The sequence below is a fragment of the Cyprinodon variegatus genome, unplaced genomic scaffold, assembly GCF_000732505.1.
Source record: "Cyprinodon variegatus isolate N-32 unplaced genomic scaffold, C_variegatus-1.0 Scaffold560, whole genome shotgun sequence".
NCBI classification, from domain to species: Eukaryota; Metazoa; Chordata; class Actinopteri; order Cyprinodontiformes; family Cyprinodontidae; genus Cyprinodon; species Cyprinodon variegatus.
In genome coordinates, this window is record NW_015151013.1 from 404,311 (window position 1) to 425,647 (window position 21,337).

General features: G+C 36.9%; 1 protein-coding gene across 1 annotated transcript in view; it reads right to left on the minus strand.

Annotated features, from left to right (window-relative positions):
• Positions 1-51: 51 nt before the first annotated feature.
• Positions 52-21,337, minus strand: part of LOC107095625 (VPS10 domain-containing receptor SorCS1-like) — a 79,325-nt gene continuing 58,039 nt past the window's right edge. Inside the window, exons 22-27 of the mRNA XM_015391791.1 lie at positions 12,715-12,827; positions 11,865-11,999; positions 7,894-7,993; positions 4,793-4,901; positions 3,590-3,744; positions 52-461 (exon numbers count right to left, since the gene is read on the minus strand). Of these exons, the coding sequence (XP_015247277.1) occupies positions 403-461; positions 3,590-3,744; positions 4,793-4,901; positions 7,894-7,993; positions 11,865-11,999; positions 12,715-12,827 (671 nt within the window). The 3' untranslated portion in view covers positions 52-402. The remainder of the gene's footprint in view (positions 462-3,589; positions 3,745-4,792; positions 4,902-7,893; positions 7,994-11,864; positions 12,000-12,714; positions 12,828-21,337) is intronic.

The window sequence follows — 21,337 nt, forward strand, 5'->3', positions numbered from 1 at the left end:
TATATATATATATATATATATATATATATATATATATATATATATGACTGTTTTATATATACTGCTGTTTGATGTTTTCATATTTCAACAGATGCAGCTGTAAGTGGCTGAGACAAATAACCTTCACGTCTTCCATTATGGATGTACAATATTTACATAAAAAGATCAGCGTCCTTGCAAAAATACAAGTTTTTTCAGTCAAAAACTGTTCCTTTTCAAGAGGCAAGTAAAAATCTGTACAGTCTCCTTGGAGGGATTTAGGCAGCACAGTGTGAACTGGTCCATCCATGCATGGGTAGCAAAAGACTCGAGACCATTCATTGTGACCGCAGCTTCCTAGCTTGCTGGAAGTAACTGCCAAAGAAGATGTATTGCTTTCGAGTCGGTCATAGACTTCCAACATTAAAACACATGGGGCGCTTCATCAGAGAGCTTGATGTCTGTGTGAGATGGCAGGTAGCCTGGCGAGGCAGAAGAAAGAGAAGAGACAGGGGAACGATTTTATGTTGGTATTTGCATAAGGGTGTATTTTTGCAAGCAAACACATTCATCTTGGATGGGGCGATTGTTTACTGTAGGTATGGGAAGGGGTAAATCAGCTGGAACCTCATAGATATTGCTTGATGAAAATGCTTTCACCACTCTGCTGCCTTTCCGATGCACTAATTATTTTATTGGATCAAATAATTCACCTGGACGTTCTCATCACTTAAGCTGCCACTTGATTGTGCTTCACTTACCTGTGTATACCAATACCTCCATGTGACAAACTCAGGATGGCATATACATAAATATACAGCGCATAATAAATGTTGCATCTTGCCAACTCGTATGACAGAGGGGGATAGGGTGGAGGGGTAAAAGAGGCATCAGCACTTAAATTAAGTGAATCCCTCTTTGCCTTCAGTAAGCTTCAGCTTGTGGTCACAATTCTTCCCTATATGAAGGCTTACACAGCACTATAGGGTTATAAAAAAATACTGCAACATTGTGCGTCAGGTTTTTGGCTCATTTTGCAGACGTTGTCAAATTCAACAATTAAATATTAAATGCATTCCGAGTAATCCAGTGAACAACAGTAGCTAAAAATATTTGAAAAAGCTTTATTTCATCTTGTCTGACCAATCCCAAACAACTTAATCACTATTGCTTATTTTAAAATAGTTATTTTAGTAATTCCATTCAGACAGTAAATGTGTGTATCATGAACAAATTAAACCTAAAGTGATTTTTTTTTTTTTGTTATCAGTCTTATCAATTGCATTCAGTAAATGGATGCCAAAATTCATTTTGTCAGAAATTTGAGTAATATGGAAGCCCAGTGATTAAAATTAAAAAGATATTTGAGATTCAAATCTTGACCTATCAGTTATTTACGGCACAGTATGTTACTCACCCTTTTTTTTAATTTTTGCTTTACATACAGTACTTAAATTATTCGATGTGACATAGAGGCAACACAACTCTGGCTCTGATAAGGGAAGCCAAGTTTATCTTAACAGTGTCTTTCAGGTTGTCTGAATTAGTAGCTCTGGTGTATCTCATCTTTCTCTTAACATATTTTGAAGATTCTAGATAAGGTTTATGTCAGAAGAGTCAAGCACTGCATTGTCATTAACCAGGTAATGGTATATTTTCACTGTGGCCAGGTGCTAAACCCTGCTGGAAAATTAAAGCTCCAATTAAATCTCCAAGAGGATTGGCAGCACAAGCATCACTTTGAATTTCTCTTTATGCTCTGTTTTTATATTAAAGAGAATTTAAGCAAGTATCTAACTCCCTTTTCTCAGGTGTAACACTTCTGATGTTGCTCTTTATTTAGGAGTAGCTTAGCACAAGGAATGCTAATGCTAAGCACAAGGATGGTCAGCCATGGATCGCTGAACATCCATGTGGTGAATGTCTCTTGTTTAACCAGATCTTTTGTGTAGGCTAGTGGGATTTTAGTGTTCAGATTTTCTTTTTTACTGTTTAATAAATGCTGGAAGTATATCATGCATGTCACAAATCTAGATGATATGTTAGTTTCATGACTTACTTACGTTGTAATAATGAGGTAATTTATCGTTACCCATTTCAAAGAAGAGATAGTAATAAATTATACCCAAGCAAGTGTAATTTGACATTTATATAGAAAACAATTATTTTGTTTTGAATAAATAGAAAAAGAAAATATAAACGTGTAATATTCTGGTTGCTGAAATTAGCAAACATATAAAGAATACCATGCGGAAGCACATTTCGATTCACTTTCAGCATCTGATAAGCTTTAGTTTATACCTGCAATAAATTATAGGGAATCTAAGAATTGGAAATAAAGTTTAGCTTTTCTACAAGGTTTTTTCATTTGGATCTTTCAGCAAAAGCCTTAGTTTGCAAAAAGATTGCAAAGAATCAACATAATCTCGTGTACAAAGGTTTTAGTCAAGAAAAGACCACAAAAGCAATTACAAATTGTTAATTTGCAAAGACACAAACTGATTTTCTTTCTTCCAATATGGACAAAAACTGCTAAGAATCAAACAGTAACACTAAAGGAGCTTCAGCAGCATTTCCCATCAAGTGCTGGTTATGTTCAATATGCTACTCCTCTCTTTTCTACATCCGTATGTCTGGACTAAGAAGTTGGGCTGAAAGACAGGAAAGTTTTCCTTCGAAAGTAAACACCCAGGCTAAATGCTTGTGGGACCGTTTGTTTTCATTGGATAAAACTAAACTTGAAAATTTGGGATACAATCTTGATGGGGGAGGCATTACCAAAAAAAACATCATACTTAAGATGAAACATGGCAGTGGAAACTTACTTTCTTTGAGTCAGGACAGGCAAAAAAATAAATAAAAATACACTCACAAACAGAGAAAAAAGAGATTGCCACCAATTAAGCCTAACCCAGAACTAAATCTGACAAAAAAAAAAGTGGCGGGCTTTACAATTTCAACTTAAAGGGGTAAATTAATAAAAGTTCTCTTGGTTTACTCAACTGTTATGCTTCCAGGTTATGGTAGCTATTTTTTGTTTGTTTTTAAGTAATGCTTTATAAGATGAATTTAAAAATGTAAAAACCCTGATTTTCAGTCTAAATATACAGATTTTAATACGAACTGTGAACATATTGTCAAAGGGGGATTTAGACTTCTTAAAGAAACTTTATAAGAGAGAAAAAAAACATTCAAATGAGAAAACTGTATAAATTTCTTAACGAACTAAATAATATCTGTAGTAAAAATCAATATTAGGCTGCCATTTTCCTAAGTCTAAAATACGAATCAACCAGTTTGCACAGTCTCCACAGTAAATCATAACAGCAATAAAAGCATCTTTAATTTTGTCAAGCTGGTAATTTAAACTGGCATCAAAACAGACAGAAAGTTAGACTTTTTTGTGTGTTTTATTTCTGAGAAAAAGTTGAAAACCTAATGAATATCATATAAGTAACCATTCACCCTCATCAATACAAAAAGATAAACATACAACTTTAATACCAAGTACACCCACATTATAGTCTCTCTGGAACTTGTGGGATAAAACTACACTAGTGCAATAGGTTAAAAAAAATCTTCTAAAAATAGGAAACATAAGCATTGATACCTCTGCTTTTTGAATCCAGTTGTACATCCACATGATCCAGTGAGGTCAGCTCATCCCCCTCAGGGTTTGGGACAGCTATGGAGGTCACCGCAGGGATGACCTCTTGTTCTTTGTCAGGCTGCTCTGTGCTGTAAGTGTGCATGCCTGGGATCTTTCTGTAGGCCGTGCAGAAAGGAAGAGGTTTACAGAAAGAGGAAAAAAAGTTACACTAATGGAAATATACCATCATATCTGCTTCCATTAATGCTTTCACTAGGCATAATGTGTCACACACTATTTTTAACTGTTAAAGATGGCGGAGGATTGTTTGATAGCTGGAATCTAGGGCATTTTGCATTCCACTGGGCAACACTCCCTCTCTTTCATGTTGTTCACCTCAGTTTTCAATCAATTTTTCATCCCCTCTGATGCATCCCCAGTTCTTCCTAAAACTAACTTCTTGCATTTCTAATTTCGGATTTCTCCCTCGTGAGCTTGTGCTGCAGCTGGAACTGTGACATTTGGGGGGGGGGGCTTAAGAAATTCAAATATGATTTCCTATCATAGCAATTAGAATCTTGAAAGTTGAAGTTAAATAATGTTTTACTTTATAATGAGCAACACTGCAGCGGAGCAGGATCATTCTCCCTTGAATGGCATGGGATTTCTTGCAGCAGAGGATGCTATTTACTGTATGTCTCTCACTGTATAATGTATGTTGTCTCAGGCTTATCTCCTCAACCTTTCCTGCCATTCTACAGAGTATGCCTCACCTTGAATGGCTGTGTTTAGCATTTCCAAAAGGTCAACCCTCACATTGTCAGATAGATGAATATTGATAACTGCAGGACTCTGACACCCATTCAGCACTCTGGGAGAATTGATTAGACTGTCAATCCCTGTAATATTCCGCAGATTGAGACAGAGGGGAATTGTCTTATTCCTCCAGCTATTATTGTGCCACAGATGTCCATAACTTGGGGATATATGGAGTGTGAGTACATATAGAAAGTTTCAGGTGGTTCAGAGGTGAGAAGTGCTTTTATAGGAAATGAAGGAAACTCACAAACTGTCGATTGTCTAAACAGAAGCAAAGCATAATAACATTTGAATATGAATTAGCTTTCGTTCCATGTTTGATATCCAGTGGAATTCATTTTGATTTTTTTTGCAAAGAACATCTCGGAACTCTGTACGATATCTACCTTATCCAATAGATTGTACCTTTTCAATTTATATATCACAAAGATTGCCAAAGCCATCAGCACCACTGAGACCAGCATGATGACTGCAGTGCCGCTGTGCCCGCTGTCACTGCCATCCACAAGAGGAGCTTTAAAGAGAATGAATGAGAAAATTAGTTATATGAGCTGGAAAAATTTGGCTAGGATATGAAATATTTATCATGATTTAAAACTAAAAGTACAATTTTTTCAATCCATATGAACCTAGAGGAAATGATACTGCTCAAAGTTTACTCTTCTATAGCTCATAAAGCCTATTTGAGTTTTTTATATCAGCCTCATTTTAGTTTATAGTTTGTCTCAAATGTTTCTCACATTTTTCCCTAAAATTGACCAGGAGAGATAAGTTGGGAGTCATAGTTGAGATATAAAGGAGATACCTTGTAAAACCTGAATTTATACATTCACACACACTATTATGGCAAGTCACATTGCTCACTGACAGAAGCGAAGCTGCTGTACACAGCTGCTGTACCGGGCCCTCTAACTACCATTGGTTTTTTTCACATACTGTACAGTAACTCACTTGAGTCACTTGCCCAAAGACACAATGATAATTAAAGCCAGAGTCTGGGCACAACCTTCCAGTTGCAGGTCAAACTCATCCAACGCCACTGACACCCCAACTAGCGATAGTGAAAGAAAAAGCTGGATATCTAAATCGAGAGAGTGCATCCAAATGGACTTATCTCTTTGTAGACAGGAGTTAAGAATGCATTTACTTTTCTATATGACCGGCAAAATATTGAGAAATATTTTTCTTTTGCCTTATAATCCTTTGTTATGGTCATGCCTAAATATGCTATTTCTTCTTTCACTGGAATCCAATATAAGGTGTTTTATTGATAATCCTTTATTAACATTAACTTACAAATGAGGGTATAATCTAGAGGCTCTCGAAAAACTTTTTATCTTAATCTTTATAACTAAGGGGATCTGTTTTTCATCTTTCAGAAAAATTGTGGTATATTCATCGTGCTGAGTTATCATCAGAGGATAACCAAAAACTTAAATGGCTCAATGGCTATTCTTAGGAAAAACAGTCAATGATTCTGCAGTTAAAATAAATAATAAATGAGAGCAGGGGCAACCCTGTCGGATTCCCCGTTCCATTTCAAGACTTCTGGTTGTTCCTTGAGAGAGAAAGACTGAACAATAATAATAGAAATCTAAAATAAATCTAAATCTAAAAATAAAACAAAGCATTTATCTTCAACAAATCAATTATATACAGTCAAGAACCAACCTACTGTAATATTGTTGTGTATAGACCAATCCTTAATGAATCCTGGTTGCTATAATAGCAGGGCGACAGTGGCGTCGGGAGTATGAGTTTGCCCTGAAATCAAAGGATTGACGGTTGAAGCCCCAGCTCCAGCTTTCAGCCCCCTTGGGCTACTAATCTTGGTCAGAGGGCCTGGTGGCGCTGTCAGTGAGCCCCAGGGCAGCTATGGCTACAATGTAGCTTGCCACCATCACTGTGTGAGTATGTGTGTGAATGGGTGAATGACTGAATGTAGAGTAAAGTGCTTTGGTCAAGTCTCCTGACTTGAAAAGGTGCTACATAAGTAAAGGTAATTTACCATATAATGACTCCTTGTTTCATAGTTGGCAATAAATTATCATTTTTAATACATTCTTTTATGGCTTTGAATAGTAATTATTTTAAGTCTTCCCAGAAACTTAGGAAAATTGGCAGTCCACCCATCTTGACCAGGTGATTTGCTTACTGACATTTGTTTTACAGGAAGTTTTAATTCTATCTGTCTTTCAGAGTCGCATAATATTTTTTAATGTGAAGTCAATTCTAGGAATGTTGTGTTTAATGTTCTCCAAAAAGGATACTGAAGCTTTGATGACACTAGACTGAGTACATAGAGAGAGTTCTTTGATTGTTCTCTGTCAGATCACAAAGAAAAATGAATTTGAGAAGGTCTGAGAATGATAAGAAAGATCTTGTTGAGATCCTTTCTGCAGCTTGAAAGGAGTGCTTGTGTATGGCTCTTTTCTTAGCTCTGTCGGAACATGAACCGAAGGTGGGATGAGAGTAGACTGAGTTCATAGAGAGAGCTCTCTGACTTCTCTGTCGCAGATCACAAAGAGACACACAAGTTGAGAAACTCTGAGAATGGTATTAGATCTTGTTGAGATCTTTTATACAACTTGAAAGGAGTGCTAGTGGAGAGCTCTTCCTTTACTCTGTCGAAGCATGAACTGATACTGGGATCAGAGCAGGTCCACTCCTAATTCCACTCCTCGTTATTAAACTGATCCAGCTGTGTCAGGTTTGAAAGGTGTCTTCCACAGCAGCATGTTTCAGTTCCTTCCAAAGATGCTCAATGTGATTTAGATTAGGGCTCATAGAGGGCTACTTCAGAATAGTCCAGTGTTTTCCCTTTTAGCCATTTTTGGGAGTTTTTAGCTGTGTTTTTGGTCATTATCCTGCTGCAACACCCATGATCTGTGACAAAGACCAATGTTTCTGACACTGCGCAGCACATTTCTTTCTAGAATCACTTGATAATCTGGAGATTTCATTGCATCTTGCAGAGATTCAAGACACCCTGTGGCAGATGAAGCAGAGGGGACAGTGCTTCTGTCCCGAGGGCAGCTGTGGCTACAGCATAGCTTGCCAACATCAGTGTGTGAATGTCTGAATGTTGTAAAAGTGCTTTGGAGTCCCTAACTTGAAAAGGCGCTCATAAGTACAACACCATTTACCATGAAGTTTTTTAGCCAAAAAAAACACATGTAAGAAAAAATTATAAGAAATTCACTTTGAAGCGAACCTTCAAACAGTCTTTCACTGAAAACACAACTTCTTTTCATTTATTTAGCTGAATCCATATAAATACAAAACAATAAACATGTGAAATTTAGTGTCAGGACTATTGATGTGATAAACAGCTATATTTCAGCAGAGAACAGGTTATACATTAGAGTAGCAACAGACAGCGCCATCTTGACTGTATTTTCTTTTCCTGTTTTATCAAAGAGAGTCAGACATGACTTTCCAAACTGGACTGAAAAAAGGCAAAAATAGGAACTACTGGGTTTGGGAGGGAATTCAGAGAGACTCACCTGGAGACAGCCGGGTGGCATACACATTCACCTGTAGTCCAGGTTTCAATGTAAACTTGATAAGATCCTGGTTAAGAGCGCTCAGCAGAACTTGTGAAAGCTACAAGAAATGAAACAGGAGCAGTCAGGTGTGTGTTAGCTGCAGCCGTCCACCAATAATCCATACATCAATATTTTACGGTCATCGGTCATTTCCACTAACAGCATAATTATGTAGGGGAATTTTTGTTTCCTTCTAAAGAGGGAAAAATCTTTAAGTGACATATTGAAAACCCTACCTGCCATGGGAAAACCCAACAGATTTTAAGGACTATTAGGCAGGAGGCATCCTGCTTTGACATTTAAAGAAATATTAATCATTTTGCTATGACTCCCACAAAGGGAATATTTCGCCTATACCTTCATCAGCATAACTATTCTAAAGAGAATGAGAATTACCCACTTAAAACTTCAACGAGGCGGCGTTATAGGAAATCAAACTATGTACTAATATCATAAAATTGCTGTTTTAATTTCTTCTCCCTTAAGTGCCAATAGTTGCTCAGCTTTTCACACCTTGATGAAACAGTCATTTAACAGGAGACCAAAAAGCCTTCCCAATGCATATTTGAGTCCTTAGCCATGCCTCGCTAATTCCATCTCACTCTTTCTCAAATCTTTCCACTGGTTAAAATTAGACTGCTCTACACAGCATGAATAATTACTTTTTGTTCTAGTGGCATATCAGGGTCAGTAAATCTATTACACATTTTAATAAGCCCGCTCCACGCATACTCGTTGCGCACATGTGTGCATGTGTGGGCACTTGCTCACTTAATGCCTCTACGCTGAAAGTCTTTCACTGGAGATGAGAGAACAGTGAACTGAAGATTTATTACCCTATTGTCTGTGAGGTTCTGCCAGGTAATCAGACAGGCTTTAGATAAATACATCTCTTTAATTCCCAGTCCCAGCAGCCTGCCCCAGTTTGTCTCCCTTCTCGATGGTGCCAATTATATGATGCATCAATGTAATTAAATACCTATTAACTTAGTTCAAGACTGACTGTGAGCCAGCAAAATTATGTTTACTCCCAATGAATAAATGAGTCTGCCTGTGCTGCGCTTAAAAAAATAAATAAATAAAAGCTGTATTAATTTGGCTTAGTGTTTGATACCTTTCAAATAAGTGGATGTCTTTATTTGCCATTAGAATAAGGTTACGAAAATCACAATAAGGTTGAATATTTTTTAACTAATGTTGTTAAAATGCTCCTAAAAAAGTTCAAAAACATCAGGTTGTCAAATGGCTGCCATTTGAGTGGGAGATCCTTTTTTTTAAATAAAGGATGTCATTGCCCTCTAGTGTCTATTTAAAGCATTTCATTTTACAGAGGGATGGAATACAGGTAGGATGTATTACACTGTAAATTATTTTGCACTTTGAAACAAAGTACACAAAGAAAAAAAAATATCCTTATGACACCTTCCAGACTCATTATTACATAAAAACATCAGGAAAGTAAAGACTGAGCTAAGAAACTTTCTGAGACCAGAGGGATGTTCCTGCGTGAAGAGAACAATGAGCCTATCAATAATGCTCTCCTGCTCTCTGCATGAAAACTTGATGGACCACAGCAGAGAATGTTTGCATGTTTTAGCCCAATTACTGCAAAAAATGTCTAGAGCTTATTACAGCTGACCTTTTCTGAGGCAAGACATGACAGATTCTTTTCCAGCGTGGTGGCATCTATTCACATTATTCTGGTTTTAAAAAAAAACACAAACGCTGCGACTTGAAGCTTGGTTGCTTCAGGTGATCGATCACAATGAGTATTATGCCTACATTTATATTTGTCAAACTTAACCTTACGGTTGCAAGGCAATAGGCAACACATGTTGCAGTTGAAAACCCACTAAACAATGATTATATAACCAATTATCATTGATCTACTGCAGCCCCACAATCACATACATTTTTAAAAGCTTGGCTAAAATGCATGCCATTAAGGAGTAGCAATTTAATCTACAAAAGCAAGTGTTTGCTCCTGATCACACAGATAGATGTATTTCTCACATACCTGTTATTAGACAGAGATCTAAATCATCTTCTGTCATAGTTAAGCAATGCTCTGCCAAACATTTGTAAATTATTTTCCGGTTAATTTTATAGACACATACAACTTAGAGAAAAGGTAAAAGGTACTGCAGCAGGAACGCCTAACAAAGTTCTCCACAGCAGGAACAGAAATATGGCAACATGGTAAAAGCCTGCTCCAGGAATATCTCCTAGAATATAACAATGGGCCAAAGGTGCTGCCTTTTCATTTCATATCTGATCAAGTGTCATCTATATACTCCAGAACAAATCTGATCCAGAAGCCCTGCCAACAGGACCAGAAGAATGCCCTTATTTAAAATAGTGAGGTGGATTATATTGGAAACTCTTGACAGGTGGAACCATACAGTATTTTAGTTTATTTTGTTGAAGCTGAATATTTATATATCTGTAAATAAAGATGAATATGCATGCTGATCCTGGAATGGTTCAATGTTTGCTTCAACTTGACTCAAATTGAAAAACCCTGTTCTAACCTTGATTATCTCAATGTTCCAGACCATCCATGTTATTAAGAGAAGCTAACCTAACCAAAGTCAACAAGATGTTTTCAAATAATGCACTTATTTAATTGGAAAAATGATATCAACAATCCACACTGGCGTGACGAAAAAATAAAATATATCAGCCATTCTCATTAAATCGTGGTATTTTAAGGGAAAGTCCAGCATACTGTAATTACAAAAGGAAAAAATCTAAACAACCAACAAATCATTCCTCACAAAAAATGAACAGAAAATGGTTAGAAAGACATTTCTAAGGCTTTGGGCCTTCAGGAAACCACAGTGAAAGTCATTATCCACAATGGAGAAAACACAGAACAGCACGGAACCTTTACATGACCCATCCAGGAGGTCTCCGAATAACCAAAAACAAATCTTAGCTAAAGCTATCACTTGCCTCAGTGAAGGTTAGCGCTCATAATGCAGAAATAAGAAAAGACTTGGCAAGAATAACATCCATGAGAGACTTCTTGGCAACTATTTAATTGTCTAAAAAGGCACTTTGGAAGGTGCGTCTCTTGTTATGTCAAAAATAAAAAACATCTAGAGGACTTGCTAAAACTTTCCTACCAGAGTATTCTAATAGAATCTCTGGTCATTATTTAAGGTCCAATATTCTTGAGATATACATCAGAGCTAATACATTGAGCTCTACGAAAAGTGTAGCATAGCTTATTTTTCAGTGTAGTCCTGTTTCTCTCACTGTGACTGACTGGATTTGGTCACTTCGTCCTCTGACATGGGAGCTGACTCGAAGCTTGTCTGCCTGGCTGTGTGTTTCCTGGACGGGGCCGCCTGTGGAGCTGGTTTACAGTTTCCATTTGTATCTCTGCTTCTTTCTCCTTGAACTCCAGTCGGCCTCAGCAGATGGCTGCTCACACTGAGTCTGGTTCTGCGGGAGGTTTCTTCATTTTACAAGGGAGTTTTTCTCTCTCTTAGTGTATGGGGTTACCTTCGATTCAATGGGTCGATGCAATCAACTGGTTTTCCTTAGATAGAAAACTTTGAATCACTTTGACTGTACGACCTGGTGAACTGTAAAGTGCCTTGAGATGACGTGTTGTAAATTGACGCTATATACGGTAAATAAACTGAATTGAATTACATTTCAGAAAACTAAGAAAATCTCCCAACCTTTTTGTGTAGTCTGCACTTAAATCATATTGAAATACTTCAGCATGATGTTTACCAGGATTTGCTGGTAAACTGTCTAATTTAGTTTCATTAAAACAGCAAAAAAAAAAAAAAAAAAAAAAAAAAAAAAGAGATATGTAAAAAGTGTGAGTTTCTGTTTGTCTGTCTTGAACCTCTTGGAAAACCATGTTTACCAGGTCTTAACCCTTAACCCTTGACCCTAATTTAAGACAGTACCTGATCCAGGTGTGCCCACTTTTCGTCCATGGCTCTGTCTCTTGTCCTCCTCTCTGGTACAATGAAAACCTCGGCTGTAGTTGGCAAACCTGCAAGCACTGTGACCAGGATCTGATCCTCACTGATCCCTGTGACCTTTAAATTACACAAACAAAACATTGTCAGTAAGCTCTTTAATTGGCACAGTTTGAGGTTGGAAGACTGTAATTCAGATTCATAAAAATGACAGGAGATATGGGGAGTCGCCTGTATTACAGAGATGTGTTCTGTTTCATACATCGTTTGCCAATATACTAGAAACTGTCAGAATAAAACTTTTGGATCTAGTGGAACATGGAAGCTCATTCTGACAGTCTTTGGTATAGGCCAGGGCTTTTAGTACATTTATGCCATAACCAGAGGTCTACTGTCAGTTTCCTGGTGTAGAGCATGGTACAATCTGACAGGACAGAAGGTCAAAGTGAATGTTTCATACTGAGGGCGACTCTAGGATATATATAGAGCAGAGTATCCAAGTCTTTTATATAACCTGCTCTGCAATGTCTGGAAGAGAAAACCTAAGTGCAGTTAGGGTTACACTGCATGTGGTTTTGGATGTTCTTATAAGAGAAACAACCTTTACAAGTTCTCAATGCTGTGAACAGATGGTTTGCAATCTTTACAATTAGTCAATTGGGATATTCTACTACATTAGAATGCAGGAATTGATAATCACACTGTTACTGTTGAGATTTGAAAATCAAATCTTCTGAAACATTAATAGAAAATAAAAAAGCAGAAAAGGGAAAAAATTGTCATGATAGAGTAAACACTTAACAGGGACATACCTCAGCATTAGTTAGTAACCAACCTGAACAAGGCAGGTCTTCACAACTCTGCCAATGTCTTCTCTCCATTCGGAAACTCCAGGATTAAGCTCGTCCAGATTAGAGGAAAAAACCAAAGGATGAGATCTGAAATAATCTGAAAGGCAAGAACAAAAGAAGACAGAAAAGCAATGAAATTTAATGTTAGAATTCAATAGAAAGACTTTTTTTTCATCCTTACGATTATTTTTGGTTTGACCTTCTGACTTCATTTTGAAAATCTTCTGTTGATACCCTGCCATTAATTACACATGTACTCTGTTTTATTAAGTTTGGCTAGATAGTCAAGAGTTGACAATGATAAGACAATGACGCTGATCTCAGACTATGATCATTATAATAATATTAATAACTTTTATTTAAAAGGCACATTTCTGGACACTCAAGGTACAAAAGATAAAAACACAACGACCAAATCTTATACAGATGAGTTTTGAGTTGTGATTAGAAATAGAGAAGTTAACTTGAAGGAAATTAACACTTTGAGTTTGACAAGGATGTCATCCTTTGTAACCTTTTATTGCATTTTAGGAAACACTTTGAAGCCAGTTGAACCTGAAAAAATGTTTTTTTACTTCTTAACTTTGCATGGAAAATGAAATAACGATAATAATTTGTATGAGTTTTTCAGGGTTAAAATGGAATTCAGTGATTAAATGATATCTGCTCAAAAGAGATAAAACTACAAAAAAGCATTTTGATCCTTTTTTGTTTCCAAAGGCTGAAGTAAAGCATTGTTTTCTGTATACAAATTAATTTTAAAGGTAAGTCAAAAATTTAATTTAATGTTAGATTAACATTTTCAGAATTTCTTTTCATCTACTTAGATATTATATTAATTGAGTAAGGTGCTCCTTGTTTGATCCTGAAGAGCAAGATATTATGCTTTATGCATTCATCTATAGTATTAAATAGAAAATAGTTTTTTTTTTTGCAAATCTTATTTATTTTTTTGCTATCAGCTACAACAGTGTCTGCTTTCACCACCAGATGGCGACAGTAACACACAAGCAACAATCATGTCCTGTGAACCTGCATCATCCATGGATCCTTTCATTCAAAGTAGAAATAATTACTCAAGACTTTAAAACTTTCTTTCTAAAAATCATCTGAATTCTGGATACAAGCATAGGTGAATGACTGGGAAGTTGTATTATTGTTAAAGCCCCTGTGACATATTTCTCTGTTTTCTGCATGTAATGTTGCCTGTTTGAAACTTCATAGAATAAATTAAGCTTTTTGGCTCTCTGGACTAGTGGCATGAAAAGGTTTCCTGTTGGTTAAGTTTTTGTTAGAAGAAAATTTGTTGGACTATTGCCATTGCAATGACAGTATATGCCCTGTAGCAACTAGACACTGGATTTAGTAATTCCTGTTAACTACCACTGAAACTCAAGCTGAGAAGAAATCTTGAGCACAATTAAATAAGTAAATTGCAAATAGATTTAAAATAATAAATTTGGTTGAAAATAGAAAAAAAAATTCTAAAAAATAACGGTCATTTAACCCAATGTTAGAATAGAAATTGGATAAGACATCAGATGACTTTGGTATGACCCACAGAAGACATTGCTATGCATTGAGGCCAATAGGCTTTAATAATAGAATGAGATACTGCTTTGACATTTTGACTTGAATGTTATTGAGATCTAATTTACATGAAATGTCATTTGCAAAACATTTTGCAAAAAATAGGTGATATACATGGGTATGCCCTGAAAAATAGCTGAGTTTAAAATTGTAAAGATTAAAAACATTATAGTACAAGGCTTTTAAATTCTTGACATTTATCATTAAACATCATTAAGCAAATATTGTTCTCTACTTCTTCTACTCAAATATTGTTCTTTACTATCCTCTCCCTCTCTCCTTCTGTCTTCTTCTACTGTCCGTATTTCTCTGTCTCGCTGTGACTGATAGCCTCACTCCCAATGGAAGGGTGAAGGGGTGTCTGTGTTCTCTCTAGGAGCTTCAAAATCATGACCTAAACCATAAGAACTATGTGGGTTGTTTACTTCAAAGGTCATGTTGGACCAGGGCAGGGGCTTTAGTCCAGACCCTCGGATCCAAACGGGACATTGGCAGCAATGGGAAATATCCAGGTGCTATACCTGTCTAGTTTGGTCCAATCTTCTTTTATTAACCTATAGTTTAAAAATGTCAGCACCAAGGCTCGTAACTATTAAACTGTGATGCTATTAAAAAAAGTTGGCAATTTGAGCTGTTAAAAACAATTACTGTAACAGCATCTTTATAACACAGTAAATATGTCTGTCAACATAATAAGTCACAGCTCCCACACAGCTTATGGGTTTGTTGTTTATATAGACTAAATGTTTTATGCATCAAAGGATTGACAATTTCTCAGGGAGCTACAACCATTTTAATGACAGATCCATGGTCATTCCCCATTAGTAAAGCATAGTTTTGTTGACATGGCTCAATGCATAGCAAAGGCGCCTGGGTGCTCATGTCACTAGATATATAGGTCTGATAGGGGTAATCCTCTCCCGACATATATATCTTTGGTTTAAACAATTCCTCATGTCAAAAAATGTGAACCAGTTTAATTGGTTTAGACTGAAAAAAAAGTAGAAAGAAACTTCCTCTCATCAGATTAAACCAGAGCCTTTGAATTTTTTATTTTCTTCATTTGTTGAAATATCCTTAGTTATTACCCATATTTTAATTAATCTGTGCCACCATATTTAGTTAAGACAACTTGTGTCAAGATGATGCTTGTTTATCAGAGATTTAAGTTTCTTTTGAAAATCCCCTTTAAGCACACACATCTTTCATTTTACTCAGGTTTCTAGACTATCCCTGAGCTCATATTTAGGTACTATTTCTTTTTCATTCGTCTGAACTAGTTTCTTATCTTGAATGTCTTCTTTTTAATGGCCTTAAGTGAATATCATAATTAACAGATATAATTGCTGAAATACATCAGTCTGTGTGTAATTTCATTATATAATGTATTTCACTTAGTGAATTGAGCGATTGAAATGAATGACCTTCTAAATTGCATTTTGGTTTTCTGAATCTGACTCTGTCCTGTTGGCATTCTCTTATACTATGAAAAAGGGATGTACTGTATTTATATCAATTGTGTAATTCTTATTTGAGACTGTTGACTCAAGTGAACAATGACACTTAAGAGCCCTAAATTATTATACCTTTTAAGCAAACTGCTTGTTGATATTATTTATTACCTCTGCCAAAAAGGTTGTTTTAGGAGAGTTTGTGTTTGTTTTTCTGTCTGTCTGTTTACAGAATAACTTGAAAAGTTATGGACATATTTTAATTAACTTTTTATCAGGGTTGTCCCTCATGCCAAGACATTACATTTATGTGATGATATATATCATAATCTGAACATAGGACTTTTTAAAAACATAATCTTACATTGTGAGATAGCGATATTTGGTGTAGAGCTGCTCAGTGGGGCAGTGGGTAGCACTACTACCTTGCAGCAAGAAGGTTTCTGGCTCGATTCCTGGGGTCTTTCTGCATGCAGTTTGCTTGTTCTCCCTGTGCATGTGTGGGTTCTCTCTGGGTATCCTGGCTTCCTCCAGCAGCCTAAAAACATGCCTGTGTCCCATTTGATGGACTGGCGACCTGTCAAGGGTGAAAGCTGCCTCTCGCCTATAGTCAGTTGGAGATAGGCCGCAGCACCCCTAGCGAGCCCAGCAGGAATGAAGCATGACAAAAATGGATAGGTGGCAGCAGTGACTATTGACAGCTTCAGCATTGGACTGAATAAAGTCCAGTGGTATTTCACGCAAGACAAAAACACAATAAAAGGTAAAGTTGTTTTTTTGGCAGGCTCAATTGAAAACTTATGAATGGATTTTATGGACACGTTTTACCAGAGTTTTGCCTCATAACACCGAACAATTTATTTAAATTTAGTAATGATCCAGATCATGTGCGAGTTTTAGCTACAGGTGTAAGTCACAATTTGGTGCAAAATTTGCTGCTTGGTGGAGGTTTGTGCTCTTAGACTGCTTTTCTTGTAAGTCATGCAAACAGATAAATTTACAGTCGACCACTTGTGGAATATCGAAAATTTTTATCATTTTTAACTTCTAAAGGTCTGTATAAAATTAGCTTGGGAAATTGCACCATGGGCTACAAAATGGCACATATATTAGTTTGTACTGTTGAGTCACAGCAAGACGGCCCCGAGTTTGAAAACTATTGGTTGAAATCTTACCCACAATTAAGAGATGGACAGCTTTAACCTTTAATTTACTAAAGGTCTACCAAGTATGATCTAACCCTGCAGAAAACAACTGAAATACGATGCAATAGCGAAATTAACCTCCAGACTGTTGTTAAAACACATAACAAAACTTTATTTCTGTCATTGGATTTAACAGAAATGTGTGCCATGTGGAAAATATAACTGGAAACAGTTGTTTATATATGCCATAATGGTTCCTTACCCATTAGTGGTAATAGAATATCCAATAAGTGTTTATATAAAAATTATGAAAAAGCTGAGGATGTTGCTGCTGTAGTATTTACAGGTCTGACATTTGGTATGTACTGCCGGTTAGTTGAGGGACAGATCAAAGCGCACAGCATCATCTGGTGTTTGTCTGCAGTGTCCCCAGACAGGTTTCAGCAATGGTGATCAGGCTGTCAAAGGTTAGAGATGAGCTTCTTCTGGAGCTAGATGGGGAAATCATCTGGCTGCTGGCACCCTGACCAACTGGATTCTGAAATCTATCACTTCAAGGAACTCTCATTTAATCATTGTATCCCAATTATTATTGCCTTTTATCAAGAAATAATAATTCTCAATTGTTAAGTACATATGGCATATGTTTAAAAAAACATAATTAACTCTGAATCCACCAAATAATCAAAGATTTCATTTTTTTTCATACCATAATTTCCCACACAGTTACCCACAAAAATCAACACGTATGTCATCTCTGAGCACATCTATTTAACAACTTTTCCATGGATCCATGGTTAGCTTTAATTTCTGAATAAAAATGTACAGTTAGCCAAGCCACAAGTGTCTTATTCAGAAATAACAGATAAAAGAGTTAGATGCAACCTAGGTCTCTCCTGATTTGGACAAATTTCACAGTAGGAGGGTTTGGGATGTTTTGCCATACAACAAAGAAATTAATATGAACATCTATGAATACTAAGCACTGTAGGAACTGGGATTCAGGTTTGTACACAGTGTTTACAGACTGTGAGCTGAGACCTCTGGTATTTCAGTACCATAGGAAGAACTTCAAAGGGGGTATCTACAGGGGTCCATCCTGGACCCCCTGTGGATACCCAAGCATAAAGCTCTATCCACCACACCACTTTCTATTTTCCAAAGACAGTTCTGGAAGCAAGCCACATAAGCCCAACAGTCTGACAATGATAACCTAGATAACTGTTGAATGTATAAATGGAACGCAACTGAACTCTACCTTGCCAGACACAACCAAACCGTGGTACATCTAGTACTAGTTCAACAGTAGTTCTCAGTACTGTTCGGTTGTGGTTCGGTTCTCTGATAACAAAGAGTGCATGAGCAGACCGCATCATCTGCTATTCACAGTTAGCTGACTCATTTTGTGGGTTTTCCGGCGTATCCAGCTTGCATTTCTTAAACTGTTCAAAACACAATTTTCTTCTCAGCTTATTGACAATAAATGTCACCAAAAAAGCATGGTGCAACCTGGGATGATGCCAAAACCGAGATTCTCATTGAAATTTGGGTGGAGGATGCTATCTAGGCAGATAAGTTCCTGAATATGATGGGCCCTGCCGTATTTGTTTGCGTAATTCCCGGCTTGAGAGCTGAAGTATTGCAGATGATTGATAGGAGGAGAGTAACTGTGCTAGCGGAGCGGTGTAAATGGTCGTAAGAACCAAGCTCAGCACACTTAACTGGTCCACGCTCGGTCCAAACTCAGTGCGGAACGGTTTCAGAGGGGCACCGTAAATGAGGCAATAATAAAGGGACCACCTGAATATCTGTCCCTTTTAAACAAGATGACCACATTCTTTAAACCTTGATCTAAGGTTAAGTCGACACTCCTTTCAAGGATCAGATTGCTAAGACCAAGCAATGCGCATCTCTCTCTGACTTCTGCAGGAGCAACTTGGCCCTGAGATCCAACAGATTGGATTAATAAACTCCTTACAGTGTTGCCAACTCTTCACCAAGCAAAGTCGCTATTGGCTGTCCTGGAAGGCACTAGATAGCATCATCGCTTAATTTGCATATTTCATGTCATCCGGCTTCAGGTGGAGGTACATAGATTCCTGACATTTAGTTCTACACTCCACACCATTTGGTGACTGTAACGCACCACTAGTTGTTCATCAACCAGAAAAACAATTAATGAAGAAGGAGAAGAAAGCCTCCCGTCTCTGAGTTAGTCTTTTAACTAACACGGAGCCGGGAGGAGTAGAAAGGGAGAGAATGAGGCTGCAGAGTGAATTAGCAGTGATTTTATTTTATGCGAGACAACTGCGTCGTCAAAAAATATATTTTCATTTGCAATCTAGACTATGCACACATGTGCACTTCGTTTGCAATATGGAATTCAAAGGGTAAAGTGTAAAGGTTCTCTCTCTCTCTGTGCAGCAGCGATTCAGCCTACCCTTCAAGACGACCGCGGACAGTGAGAGAGAGAAAACGGGTGGCAGACTTGTCAATCCACTCGCACCTCGCTCAGGAGGACAGATATCTGTGCTTTTATAATTTGTATCCAAAGTCTCCATTTACACAGAACAAAAAATTACAAGATTTCCTCTAAGTGCTAGAGAGGTCTGAAAAGTCACTAAATATCGTGGCAGATATGCAAGTTGGCAATAGTGGCTCCTTCTATGAGTCAATGAACTAAGAACCACCTAGAAACAGCTGGGGGGTGTTCCCCAAGAGTACACATTAAGTCCAGGCTATCATCTCATCAGCAGCCCTAAGCACCGTAGGAAATGCCTACTGTTTCTTAGAATGGAAATTAAGACGTTCCAGCGTTGGAAGGGAAGGTGTCTTTTAGCTAAACAATTTGGATTTCTGATAATTTCATTATGCTTGATGTGTTTTACTGTGTTTGAAAACTGAGCAGCATAGGTGACCACATGTTAATACCAATGCGAGCGGAACCAGATGCTAACCCGTTTTGAACTTTCTTTTCAAAGTTATGGCAAGTTTTATTTCAATAATGGTTTAGACACCAATAGGTTACATTTTATATGTTTTCTGATCTACTCATTACAGTTAACTGCTAAAATGGTCCCAACAAGTAGATAATTCATTCCCTGGAGTGTCATTCAAGTTAATAAATGTTTCATTTTCTATTTTCTTAATATTATTATTAATATTAATCAACATTAATCTCTTAATATTAATCATATTAATTAATGTTAGGAATCCATAATCTAAATTGTTATTAATTTCTGATAAGGAAAAACAGTTTTTGAAATATTTAGTTTATCAAATATACATCAGCATGATTGATTTTGCATTGTGCAGTGATCTGAACACTTTCCAATAGCTCTAAATTTGTTTAAAAGCTAATTTGATTTAATTTCACATTATTTAAGAGTAAAGGTGGTTGTCAAACACAAAACCCATGCTTAAATGTGATATGGTTTCCAACCATTTTTTTTGCCTTTTTACGTCTATACATACATAGTAAATATTTAGTTTTTGTTGAGTTCTCATAGTTGAGTTTTGAGTTTTTTAACCAAAGCATGAAAAAATATAACCTTGAGTTGAATTATTCTTGTGAATAAATTTCTTGGATTGGATGTTTTTGTGAACTTATTCCATATGTGTGTCATGATTTGTGCCTGAGTCCCACTTTCAACAGTCATCCTGTGTGATATGGCTGAAAAATGTATCACAATATCAGTTCATATCGATCATGCTTTTTGTTTACCTACTTGAAATAATGACCTTGGCAAAAAAGATCAAACTGAAATTTCATCCCTAACCCATCTTTAAACGGCCCCATTAACTAGAGAAATTCTTACTCATCCAGGTCATAGTCATTCCCAAAATATTCAAAAAACAAACCACTGGACTTTGATTTTTAAAGTTTAAAGACGTTTTGTTTCTCTTCCAGGAAGCTTTTTCAATTAAATATGTCTGAATTTAGCACTGAGTTCCAAGCTTTATGGTCAGCCAGGCCAACAATGCCCATAATGACCCCCCTTTTCAGAGGCATAGGCCAGTATTGGGCGTTGTAGGCTAACAAAGATCTAAACAACTCTCCATAACTAAGGAGCGGACTTGTTATTCCCGTTCAATTTGCATGTCTTTTTAAGCCAAAACAAAGCTTTGTTGGGCTAATTAATAAAGACTGGAATTCAATGCCAATTTGTGGAAGGGGAGTGGCGGCCTAGTGGTTAGGGCATAGACCTTGGAATCCTGAGGTTCTGTGTTCGAGTTCAAGCCCCACTCGCCAATGACTGCAGCCCACCGCTCCACTTGAAATTTTGAATGAAACATCTTCAAACTTGGAAAGCAAAGTCCAGTGGGATTTTTTTTTTTTTTTTTTTTTTTTTACTTTTTTGGTGTAACCTTTATAAAGAGTTCACCCTTACTAACAATCTTGCTTAGCTTGTCCAACAGAG